This window comes from Haemorhous mexicanus, chromosome 4, assembly GCF_027477595.1.
Source record: "Haemorhous mexicanus isolate bHaeMex1 chromosome 4, bHaeMex1.pri, whole genome shotgun sequence".
NCBI lineage: Eukaryota > Metazoa > Chordata > Aves > Passeriformes > Fringillidae > Haemorhous > Haemorhous mexicanus.
Genome location: NC_082344.1, coordinates 33706071 through 33719721, shown reverse-complemented (window position 1 = coordinate 33719721; position 13651 = coordinate 33706071). Strand labels below are relative to the sequence as shown.

The 13651-nt window shown below is 36.0% G+C and overlaps 1 protein-coding gene across 4 annotated transcripts in view; it reads right to left on the bottom strand.

The window, feature by feature from the left end:
- The window catches only part of ARFIP1 (ADP ribosylation factor interacting protein 1), a 40523-nt gene that overhangs the window by 15225 nt on the left and 11647 nt on the right, over positions 1–13651 (bottom strand). For 2 of the 4 annotated variants that reach the window (XM_059844390.1, XM_059844388.1), the window contains 3 exons: positions 9171–9285; positions 6575–6670; positions 5049–5158 (listed from right to left, as the gene is read on the bottom strand). In XM_059844390.1, coding sequence (XP_059700373.1) covers positions 5049–5158; positions 6575–6670; positions 9171–9285 — 321 coding nt within the window. The remainder of the gene's footprint in view (positions 1–5048; positions 5159–6574; positions 6671–9170; positions 9286–13651) is intronic. The other 2 variants (XM_059844389.1, XM_059844391.1) reach the window with 2 other exon arrangements.

The window sequence follows — 13651 nt, the reverse complement described above, 5'->3', positions numbered from 1 at the left end:
ACAGCATACACCCATTTTCAGCTTCAAGGGACATATAATTACACACAATTCTTTCACAACCACCCCTCCCAATATAAGTTTGCACAACAAACTGAAAAAACAACACAGTCTTTAGAAGTTTATCAGGACTCAGCAAGAACAGCTGGACAAGTCTCAACTCCTACTAAGATGAATATTCAAGTTAGCAAATCAAGAGCATAACTAATTGTTTCTCAAGTAAAATAACACTTATCTTTTTATAGGTTTGGTGAATCTCATTAAGTTAAAAGAAGCATTTTAGCCCACTGCATTTAAGTCAGTTTATAGGACCATTACTATTCTGTAAAAAAATGTCTAGTTAGTAATCTTTTGGGCTTTGTCTACCAAGTATCTGATCAGAACATCCATGTTAAATTTTCCAAAAATGTTAATTTTGAGGGTTTTTTTCAGGGGCCAAGTACAAAGGTGGTGGTTTTCAGCATGTATTTTTAAAGCTGATTAGGAAACTGAGAACTCCTACTGAGAAATACGCAAAAGTATTAAAATGCACTTATTATTTACACATCTATAAAATGGAGACGATTTACTCAGAAAGACTGTATCTTTTCTGTCATAAGTCAAACTCTTAGTAGGCTTGCAGCTCATTAACACACTGAGCAGGAAATGTGCTCTTATGCAGCTGTAGACACTCTCACCCAGCCTATGGCTGTGACAGAGCAGGCTGCTACCACATTCCACAGATCTGTGACACCTTCTCTGCCAGAGATTCGAGCCCAGCTTGGCAGTGAGCCTCCCAAGATGCACACTGGGGTTTCCCTTGACTGAGACACAGGAGAAGCCATTTGCAAGGCAGATGTGTAGCAAAGCTATACAGTTTCTCTAAGGAAAGCAGAATTATTTACTGCTCTAGTAAGTTACTTGAAGTTAATCTGTGGTCCCAAGGTGTGAACAGATAAGCAATTTAGACATATAAAAAATTACTGCTAGAAACAAAAGGTACAGGGAAATTAAGTTAGTAGTCAAAGCCACAACTACGCTGAAAGGACTCAACCTAAGCACAAAGCTGCTATTTTTAATTTTACTTTTGTGAAATAATGCCCAAACTTATCTTGTAACATACTCCCCAAATACTCCAGAGCACTGGATTTCCCAGGGTTTCCCAATTCAAGGACTTTAGTTTAATACCATCTTAACTTGTGTCCAAAGGAGATGCATGTTCAACCTGCTAGAACTTCCATGTCCCTTCTTAATGTAATAGAGGAACACAGGAGAGACTCAAGAATGACCAAGGAGATCAAGCTGGTCACGACTCATAAGGTTTAGGTCACAAGATACAGACTATTTGGGCTACTTTGTCAGATTCAAGTAGTTGACAAGAAAAAGCACAACAAATCTAGGTGATGTTTGTCTACTAAGCATCAGAAATTCAGGACATATAACAGAGAATACAACTTTACTACCAAAGACTCAACAAGAAATTGCAAAATACAGCTTAGCTCTGAGTGTGCTCAGAGCATGAATAAGCCTTTCATTAGGAACTATGGAAGCGATGGTCAAATTTTGGCTATTTTCCAAAAGAGCTGATGCAAACACACACAAACCCTCGTGGAAATGCAAGAGAAAAATCTGAATCATGGAAAGCAAAATTTTTGAAAGCAAGGATAAATTACAAATAAAGGAATTATTTTCAGCCAAGGGGTATTTGCTTCATAGGTCACAGCAAAATACCTAAAAAAGCCCAGCAGTGACAAGTGAAGAAACACCAGTAATTGGAAATATTTATACTGGATACTTTAACTCAGATGTAGCAAAAGATAAAGAAAATGCCCCAACCTATTTTGATTTACTCCAGTTCTAAGTAGACTAGTACAAGCATACAAATTGCTCTATATACTCACTAGCAAAGAAAATTACATGCATTAATTCCATTGTGCTTTGTTATAAGAGTATTTATAAAGGAAACTGTCATAGAAAAGACCATGCAATTCAAAAAGAAGTCTTCCAATGCAAAGCTTAAGAAAAACAACTCAGAGTATAATTCAAAAATACAAAACCAAAATACATTTCAGGGAAATATATTTTAACTTGTATATGCCAAAGATGAAGAGAGGCATTACTGGACATGTCTCAGAAATAAATGTTTTACTAGTAGCGCAGTGTTAGAGAGGTTTGTAAAACAGGTTTGCCTTTTTTTCCCCCTCAAAGTTTAAGTTGTATGAAAGACAAAAAGACAAGCTTGCTGGAACTGCTCAAAGTCAAGAAGAATCTTCACTTTCTTGGGCCTAAATGTTTTTGCTAAACCGAAAACCACTTTTTCATCCAAAGGGGAAGGCACAGGCAGAAAAAAGAACAAAAAAAGATCTTGCCACTAGACTACGGAAAGAAGGACAATTTCTCTTCATACTAACTCATGATTCCTAGGGAGCATTTGACTGGAGAATGTGAAGGGCAATGGTAGTTGCAAAGGCATTTACAGATGGGAATGACTTCAGAACACACCAATAATTTAGATTTCTCTACCCCTGATACTGATACCATGGTATAGGAACTACTTATGTCAGATTCCTAAAGAACTTCCTAACAGCAAATTTCATCGCTAACTCCCCTTGTGGATTAATGTCTGGTACATTGATACCAGGGATTTTAAATTCAGAGGGATTCAAGTGCTGACATTTACTCCCGTCCTTTATTTCTGCATCTTCAAACCTCTGAACAGTTAGCTATTATGAGAAAAGGAGGACACTTCTAGCCATGATCTTCCTGATGGGAACCAAAGCAAGCAAGTGTGTTCACAAATTTAAATACTGTCCTTAACCATATTAAATATGCTTTTTGTACGAAGCCTACGACACAAATGTATGGCATCTCCAAGTATAGTTGCACAATACTCTATCAACTCAAAATGAATTTGCAAGTTCTCTGAATGATCTTATACCTCAAAAAAAGAGTGAACAGCAAGTCAATATGGAACTCTAGAAAGATCATAACTGACCCATCTCCTTAGCACATTTGGGAATAGATAAAAGCAAACACGTTGTTTTCTAAAAATGTTAGTCTTTGTTTGCTATGTCATTACTGGTGTGATTCTGGATTTCAGCAAGGGGGAGGCTTAAGCCATAAAAGAGAACTAAAAATCTGAACTTTGCAGACACTACAGCTAAAGAAATAATGTTCTAAACAAAGATCCAAGATCCCTTTTCCCAACATTTTGCACTAATCCTCTGGCTGTTGTTTCATGTCAGCAAGTTTGAGACATTGTGAGTTTCTGTGGGTTTGTTTTCTAAATCAAGGTACCAAAAATACAGAATAAGGTCAAGTCCTGTCCTATTTAGTTGAGGTATAGGAGATTTGATCTCAAGAGTCAATGTTTTAAAGAGACAAGAGAATTTTAGAGAACAGCTTCAGCTGAATAGCACATATTCTGATTGCACAACAGCGCACCCCAAAGTAGCTGACAGACAAAACTGCACAATGGGTCAGGTTGGAAAGGACCACAGTGAGTGGATCCCCTGGTTCAACATCTCTGCTCAAGCAAGTTCATCCCAGAGCACATTGCATGGGATTGTATCTAGAGGGTTTTTGAGTATCTCAAAAATACTGAGTGAGGGAGACTCCATAACCTCTCTGGGCAACCTGTTACAGTGCTTGGTCACCTGCACAGTAAAGAAGTTCTTCCTCATGTTCAGGTAGAACTTCCTGTGCATCAGGTTCTGCCCACTGCCTCTTGTCCTGCTGCTTGGCACCACTAGGAAGAACCCAGATCCATCCCCTTGACAGTCTCCCCTGAGATACTTTATAGGTATTCATGAGGTCCCCTCTAAGTCGTCTCTTCTCCAAGCTGAACAGGCCCAGCTCCTTCAACCTTTCCTCCTATGAAAGCTGCTCCAGTCCCTTCACCATCTTTGCTGCTCTCCACTGGACCAGCTGCAGGAGATCCATGTCTCTCTTGTCCTGAGGAGCCCAGGACTGGCCACAGCACTCCAAATGTGCCTCACCAGGGCTGAATACCAGGGCAGGATCATCAAGGCTGAATAGTGGGGCAGGATCATCTCCCTCAACCTGCTAGCAACGTTCCTCCTAAGGCACCCCAGGATACCATTGGGCTGCAACTTCTGTAGTTGCTACAATATTTAGATGACAAGAAAAGTAGCAAATCTAAAAGCCATTTAATTAGACATTAAAAAAAAAAATAATTCTGATTCTAACAGAAAGACACCATAAGCATCTACTAGGGATAGAACGTCTCCATCCCTGCTTCTCATCCTCACTGAGCAGGACGTTATCTGGACTTAAAGAACACCAGAGGGATTCAGACTTTTCTTGCCACAGATTGTTAATTTCTTCATGGTTTGATGCAGACCTCACTGATGTACCTGCCCACAACTCTATTATTAAAGCTGTAGGCATAACAAGAAGCTATTTTTCAAAACTGGTCTTTCTTTAAACTTTTTGACAGGAATGCATTCCCTGACAATTGTTCCTTACCTTATAGCTTTTTAATGAGCATCACTTCTAGCAAACTGGTGTGATTTAAGCACCTTTTTATTATTCTGACATTACTCTTTTAATTTCATCAAATCTCAACTGATCATGAAGTAGAAGCATATAAAACACACACAAATTGAAACAACTGTTACCACACTAGGAAAAAACAATCAGGCAAGATGAAACAAAACCATCAGAATAGCAATTAACAAGTTTTAAATTGCTAGATAACCCTGATTTTTTCACATCAACTAAAATTTTATTTTATCAGTAGTCAACTCAAAAAGAGCAATAAATATTTAATTCCAAGCTTTAGTGCTGAAATCTCTACATTCGGAATGACGAAGGGAACATTAGAAATGGAACATACTTTACCTTGCTAAATCAGTAATACCTGTTAAAGATTTTTTACATTGCACCAAGGATTTAACAAAGAATGTTACACTTGGAAGAAAACTAAGCCTTTCCTATACATTCTTGCTTATGCTCACTGCCACAATAGCTTGCTTTCATACAGCTCTATTCCTATCCAGTAGCAAACTCACTTATAGAATACATACATACACACACACATAGCTGCATACCTTGTAAGTGTTTAGGCTCCACTTTCTCACCAATTCCAGTTTCTCCATCGCTGGATTCTTTACTTCGTCTGCTAACACAACAGGTCCACTCTTCTGCTGGGCTCTGCCCCCTGTGTCAGACACAAAGCAAATCTTCAAGGCCTTGGGTTGGGGCTTTTTGTTTGTTTTAAGGGATTAATAGCAGGTATGGAAGATTTGTGCAATTGCACATCCAAAAGCAGAGCAAGGTGACAGGAGGAACTTAAGATGAATAAGAGATTTTTTAAATCAGTTCCAGAAAGAAAGACTTACTTTAAAACTGATATAAAATGTATATATATCTCACTATTTCATGAATAGGCTGAATTAAGCATAGTGAAAGCTTAAAACAGCTTTTGAGACATGTTTATTCTTATTATTTTTGAGACATTTATATCTATGTTTAAAAACTCCAACACTCTTTGAACACTCTTTTGCATTTAATCAATCTATAAGTCTGTTTACAACCTTAAGTCCATTAAACAACAATTACTGGCATATTGTTTTCATGAAGTACAGAGTTTTTTAATCTTCTCCGATGAAAGTCATTCTTTCCAGAAGATGCGTTCATCCAATACTTAATTATTTCAGTTTTATTAGCTCATTGTATTAGAAACAATTAATTCTACAAACCAGCCAAGAGATTTAAAGCAACTAATTAAAATACCTAAAGCAAATCACCACACACAAACTGCCGCTACTCAGCATTTTCATTTTCAAGCTAGTATGGGATATCATGTGGATTCCATGTTTCAATTTTGCAAAATTCCTAGTGTCCTAAATATTAAAAACTGCTAAGTATCGCCACTTTTTAAGCAATATTTTTATTTATCATGTCCACATTCATTTTAATTACTCGTGACTCTGATCCCTACTGCTACTTACAGTCACCTTAGTCTTGCCAAGTTATTTATGCAAGCAAGAGTTTGGAAAAAAGTCTACATAGATGCCTCAAGATTTTCCTTTAGCATCAAGTTCTGCTGTGTTCTTTACATCTTCAACATGCTGTGCAAACATTAAGTAATTAACCCTCTCAAAACCCTTATGAGGTAACTGACTTAAGTTTTCTCCTTTTATGCAGGAGGAAGCAGAACTAAGATGTTAAGTAATTTGCCCACAGGCACAAAATGAGTCAAGTGGCAAAGCTGAGTTGGGGTGTTGTGAATTCCTAATGGCTGCCCCCATAGTCTGCTGGAATATATGATCATTTAGGCAAAAAATACTAAAAGTTTCAGCTTCAACCTAAAGAAAATATTCTGATCACTCCTATTTTACCTACTGTTAGTTATCATTAATATTAGTTACAATTTTAATTTTACAGAGTATAAGCAGCTTAGAGAGAGGAAAGCAGAGGTTAATTTGTAAACTGTTGAAGTCAGAAGTAAGAGCCACCAAAATTCCACAGAAATTTCATTTCCAACTAATAGTACATCAAATAATTAGAAACATGGAAGGGTTAGTACAGTCTCAGCAGAGACAAGGGCGTTATCCATTCAGTGCTTTAATACCTGTGGGAATAATTAAATCACAACCTTGTCCAGCCAGTCTGCTAGCTGCTGCACTGCTAGGAGATATAACAGATGATTTGGGTGATGCTGAGGAACCTGAAAACGGGAGATTTAACAATGAAAATACATCATCTTCTCTTTGAAGTGAATGTGCATTCTCACAGAGACACATCTTCAAAACAAAGAAACATTTGCTTCAGCAACTATAGAAGTATTCACAGAAAAGTTGTTGGAATTTCTAATGGAAATGTTTTTTTTTAAGAGGTGCATCTCTCCATGTGAACTACTCCAAGTTTTCTTGATTTAATCTTTTTCTCTAGGTCATGATGACCATTCTTTTTTTCTGTAAGAACAATCAAAATACAACTGAAGGGCTCATCAGTGAAGCACAGACCATAAACAGAAAATTCCATGGAAGACTGTTATATAACCATCCACAGCTGAAACACTCTTTTGCAAGTCTAGATAGAACTCACTCTGCACTGTCACTGAATGGTACTTAAAGCATTAAAGGGTGAAGTCAGCCCTGAAATCTCTGCCAATTTCAGATACACTTTACAGACATCGGCTCTTAAGTCTGTGTAAACATACAGCAATAAGTTATCCTGAAGATCATACAAGTTATTAGCCATTAAAGTGTGTAAACTCATTCCCAAATGAAAGATTTTACAGCACTTGTTTTTTCCCTTAAAAACAAACAAACAAAAAACCAAACAAAAAGCCCCAAACCAAAACAAAAAGCAACCAGCTTTACATGACCTGCACTGTGTGTGTTCTCTAAGCTGTTCTAGGATTATGCTCATTAGGCTTTTCAGAGCTTTGCCACTCTTTTGTAACAGATAAATCTGAAGCAGCATCCTTATGGAATTTTCAGGATTTAAAAAAGAAGTAAGCTTTTCCTCTATAATGATGAATGACCGCCATACTGGGGAGGAATTTTATTTGCTTTTGCTGAGAAATTCCAATGTACTTCAGGGCTAACAGTGTGCTGAGGGGAAAGAAAATTAAACCTAAACTTTGCAGTTTTGACAAAATTTAGTTATCAGTAACATCAAAAACATCACTCAAAGTAATTGGATCAACAATCAGCTTTAAAACATTCCACAGAGCACTGCTAACATGGGGTAAATAAATCCAGTGATTTGGATCCAACTGCAGGGAAAAGATGAGACAAAGACAGCTCACTTGCTGTGTCCTTCTCCAGATATACATTGCATAAGAGCTGCAACTGAATTCATCCAGGCATAGAAGTCTGACTGCAAGATCTTGCCTAAATCATTTCAGCAAGCGAGCCAAGACAAGCAGTTAAAAAAATCCTTATCATTTGACAGATTATTAACACAGCCTTATGCATGCTTCATCATTCAACATCCCACAAATCCTAAAAGCCCTTCCCCTCCAGTACTGTCTACTTTGCATTCAGAAGTGAAGCCCTAATAAGGACATTCAAACAGAAGACAGAATTTTTAGAAATAAGGCAATCATTCAACTTTTGTCCATGGTTTCAAAGGAAGCCCCAGCTTTTACCACTTCTCTCTCTCTCTGATTTTGTTAGAACATCAAGAAAAATCCCAAGAAAATACCCTTGGAGAAAATCTGTGATACCCAAAGTGTCCAAAGCTCATAATTTGTGTACAGAAATTTCCACAGAACATTTGCATTTCAAACACATTACTGTAGCTTGAAACATCTTCAGACACTTTTTCCTTAAAGGCTAATACACTTAACAGCTGCAACAGTTATCCTCGTAATAGAATACAAAAAGGCAGGAATGGTGAGCAGTTTGCCATCTGCTCCAGTTTTTAGCTAGATATTTTGCTATTTTCAAAGGCATAAAGAAACACAGCATTCACTTTGTAATATATGTAAAGTACAACATGTAAATCAACTGTTTTCATAAGCAAAGAACTTAACCAAACAGGAAATGAAGCAAAATGTAAATTAAATTTATGACTACAAAGAGCTTATTTTCATAGCTGCACAACTGAGATAACTTCAAATCTTTCAAATTCAGAAACTGTCAAAGGTACATAATTCATTGAATACCATTTGCCCATACAATATCATGGTATTCTATTGCTTTTAGACAGGAAATAGTGACACTATTGGCTTGTCTATCACTTTGCATTTCTCATTGTTTAATATCACTAGGATTCTCTAAGGCATACATAAATACTCCAAGGAGAATCCCACTTTTTAACCTACTCTCAGTAAGTGAGGTGTTTATAACAAATAAATAACTCTCCAGTTACACTTCAAATCAGAACAGTAACCTGCAAAATCTGAAGAAAACTTCAACACAATGTAACAGTAAAATGTTCAAGGTGGCCAAGGCCTTCCCATCCCATAAGTGTAGGCCAATTTAACACTAAGTAGTTTCTGCCAGTCCCTTGATGGATAGTACAAGTGTAGCATGTATTCTCTTATTTTCACAACCCAGCTACAAGAGAAGATAAACTGGTTGTCACTAATGAAGATCTCAAATATGTACATTCATCCAAACTGCCCAAAGCAGCTACAGAACATTGCATTTCTGACAATGTAAGAATATGCCTAAAGATTTTAAATTGAGAAATAAAAAAAAAAATGCACTTACCTTTATTTGGAAACTGCCCTGCCTCAACAACTCCCTCTTTGGCACCATCAAAGCCATGAGATGTTATTTTGGTTTCAGAAAGTCCAAGTCCAACTGGTAATGAACATTTCAAGTCCTGGAAAATATATGAATAAAAATAGAAAGTTAAAAACAAAACAAACAAAAAAAGGGATTTAAGTGACTCTAAAGTATTATAATACAGTTTCAGCAGCTTTCAGACAAGCCTTTAGCCTAGAAAGGCCTTGCTGGTGTCACTGCTTTCTACTGGTATGCACAAATACAACATAAATAAATGAGAAACACTGTAAGTATAGCCTGAGTATTTATTCTAGATATTTTTGTTATATTATATTATATTGTTTATATATAATAAATATTATATTATATTTATGTTATATTATATTATATTTTGTTATATGACCAAGTAGAATGCCATGTCTTAGAGAAGCAGTTACAAAAAATGTGGCCAGAAGCATCATGTTATGTGGTCTGAAGCTGGTCCAAGCAACCATGTCAGTTTAATAAAGTATCCAGTTAAAAACTGACAGGGGTGCAGAATGATATAAGATTGTCAAGCAGAAAACACCTTACAAAACAAAAATATGGAAGCAACTATCATAACGCTGAAGATTTAAAAAAATCACTAAGCAAGGAATAGCCTTAAAATTCATAGCATCCTTATTTTTTACAAATAGCACATTAAATCGTTTTAATATTTTACATAGAAGTGACATCCAGAAAGGCATCACTTAAACAGCTTCCTTCTGAGCACCTATTATGCATCATAAGTGCTCAGAGCACAAAGCTACCACTTAGTTTTGCTTGCTTTTGAAAGTCCTTAATTTAAAATTGCCTGAGATCACTTTGTTTAACTTCTGAGGGCTTGATCAACTATTCTAACCAGCTCTCAAGTAATCGAAGTCTTCACTGAAACCCAGCATAGGCCTAAGAAACACTCCACACACCACAGCTCACACACCATCCTACTGCCCATTTTCGCTGTCTTATCTACCTCTGCAAAAAGCTCCCCACAGGTTTCCTGGACTATATTGCCAGTGATCTAACTGAAGTTTAAGCCTCTGGTGTTATGGAATTAGACATAGTACTTTAAAAAAGTTCAGGTTTTAAAGCAATTAAAAAAATTAATTCATGGAAGTAAAAAGTGAGTGAAAAAGTACTATGAGAATAAAAGCAAAAAGGTAAAATACAGTTACAAAAAATAAAAGCATCAAGAAATCAGAAACTGTCAGTGTCTGGAGTCAGGTACTACTTTGCATCCCCTCTGCTTCCATACAGAGGTAAAAAAGTGGGAAAGTATCAAGGACCACTAGAGAAAAGCTATACATAACTTTAAGACATCTGTGTCTAGACACAGGTAGTAACTATTTATGATCCATACAATGCTTCTGATTACAAAGAAATCACAACCTTTAAAATCTAATCCATGTTTGACCTATAACTGTAGTCACTCAATCCACAAACCAGAAGCAAGGTAGTGCATAAGAATGATACTGATACTGCCTAGAGGCTCAGATTGTCAAGAAGTAGTTTTAGATCACATCGCCCCAGATTTATTTAGATGTCTTCAGTTCAGGACAAACCCCTGGGAAGAAGAAAAAAGGAAGAACTACAAACATCTTAATTCCAGCAAATTAATTTTTCCATGTGAATTCCAGAAATTTCGCCAACATCAAAAACCCAGCATGTTACTGCAAAGAGTTCCTTATGTGAACAGGCTATAATAGATGATGCCATATTTGTGCACCTGAAGCATCATACAAAAAAAAAAAAAAAAAAAGGAAAAGAAACAGCATGAAAAACAAATAGTAGTCACATGCAGAACCTGATCTCCCAAATTAAGCATGTCAGAACTTCAGATACATACTGTTTTCAGTCTTAACAACCGACTTAACATTGGTGCTTCCATTTAAGTACTTGCAGTTGGGGGTAGGCTGGAAGGCCTTTGCTTCAACTTAGTTTAGCTAATAGAGACCATTTAACTCAAAATGTAGCAAGTCACTAGAAGCTGAGAAAGTAGAAAGACTTGAAAAAGGACAACCAGATTGCAGAGAAGATGCACTGATTTCAAAAAAAGGATGTGGCATGAATTATTTTTTTTCCTGAAGGCACCCTGGCGTGTTGTGTAGTTTTCAGAAATATCTAAACCTGAAGCCAAACAACTGTAGACAGCCAACCTGCTTAAGCACGTTCACAATAGGAATCTAAGCAATCATCTGTATTTAAGGTTAAAATGCAGAACATCTGCTTTGTAAAGACAAAAGTTTGTATCCAAACCTAAGCAACTGCACTACTTCCATACACTCAATGTAATTCTAATCTGAAGTTAAAGACAAGCTGAACAAACTACAGAATTAAATAAATCAAAATACTACAATGCATCTATCTCTTGAACAAAAACTTGATATTTGGAATATGAAAATTTTAAAGATCTACAATTGTGCATATACCATGCATATACCAGACTTTTTAACATGAATCTATATACATATATATATATGTATACAAACACATATTTGTTCAAAGAGATCTACTTTTTTCCCATTGTCAAAAAGGCAAAGTTTAATTTAAAGAAAGGCAAAGTTCAATTCAAACCCCTTTTTAAACACCTATAAACCAGTTCAAATATATCTTTGTGAAGAATGATATCCTTACATATGAACTTAAAAGAAAATTTTACTCTCTGTTGATTTACACATGACCAGAATTGAGAAAAAGTCAGTGATTATCAAAACAATATCTTTTCATTGTTTACAAACATGCAAGTTACTGTTCAGGGGAGACACACTGCTGCATGTAAACTAAAAGTTTTAATGCCATTCTTGCAACTGATTGTGCTTGCTCTTTTTTTTCTTTACACAAGTGTAGATAAACAAAAAAGCTACCAAAAATCTGTAAACAAACCAACAAAACAGTTTATCCCTTCAATAACTTACAAAAGGGATAATTTAGAAACACTGCACAGAATGTCACACTTAAGGGAAGCTATAAGTGAACTTAATGTTTGAATGGTAAGAAGGCAACATAAATAGCTTTTATTTTTGTTCCCACTAAATGTAAGTTTGGCTCTTACAAGATAGGAAGTGAGGACAGATTCCCCTACTACCCTGTGATGATTATATATTTATAATGTATTGCTCTTCCAGCTAAGTTTAAGATTTCCCCTCTTCTTTGTAAAAGGTAAATTCAAGTCTTTAGAATTCATCAAGATTTATTGATACATGGCAAGCCCACAAATCTATTACGGGATCACCATCAACAAAAAAGAAATAGTAAAAAGCTTCATTAATAATTTTCATTTGTATGATGCTGAAACCATGTTTATGCAATTACCACCGAGCAGAAGCATTTTAATTTTCTAAGTTCACTGAGACCCAGAGCTAGAGGTATAAAAAAAAACCACCACTCAGAAGATTCCCAAGCTAAAAGGTTGCATTACCTACTCCATTCTCAGACATTTAACAAGAAGCAAAAGCATGAAATATAGCTAAACAGAATAAGTGCACTAGCTTAATTAGGTCTAGCCAAGACAGTTCAAACCTGTATGTTACAGAACACTTAAGCCACTTTAACCATTTGTTAAAATCCCATTTTAATGATTTCAAATCACTGTATTAAACTAAATATATTTTAGTCAGGTGAGCCTTATTTACACAACTCTATTATACAGAAAATAGAGTTGTTTGATGAACCAGTATGGATTTTTGACATAGCAGTCCTGTTGAGACAGCAGACGCAGCAAAGAAGTCATTCAGAATGCATGTTCATGAAGGAATGTTGGCTGAATTACCAGACTATTTCCAAAATTATACTTCCCAATCACGCTATCCATAATAATCTAAAATGAAGAGGGGAAAGACAAGAACTGTATTGTTCCTCCAACAGTAGAAACCAACCCAGCCAAAACTTAATTTATAGAAACTTACTTAACTAAGGAGCAACTAAGGAAACAACACTGGATTAATTTTTTAGTTACACCACTCCATTAGTAATGTATCACTAAGCGTTAACTTCTGCTTAGTACCAACAGAAGGTTTGACAGATAGTTTTACTTGCCTTTAATACCTTGAATTAAGGCATTCTTAAAACCTCACACCAATGGCTAGTTCAACAGTGGAACAACTAATATCAGACCAATCATATGCTTCCTTGTTTTTAATGGTGGATGACATTTAAAATAAAACTACTCAAGCTGACTTCAGGAAAAATTTACAGCATATCTATCTGATTGTAAAGTTCACAGTTTAAAGTGTGATTACAAGCCCTATGGAACAAAAGGTTATGCAGATAGACATAATGCCTATCCAGTAAGATACATGGGCTCTGAACCTTAACTTCTTATCAAAATCACGTGCAAGTAGAGCTCCTCTTGCCCCATTACATCACTCAGTTCCTATTTTCCATTAATATTTTTGGTTTTTCAGACTGTATGAAGAACATGTGACTTTTTTATCTCCTCAAAC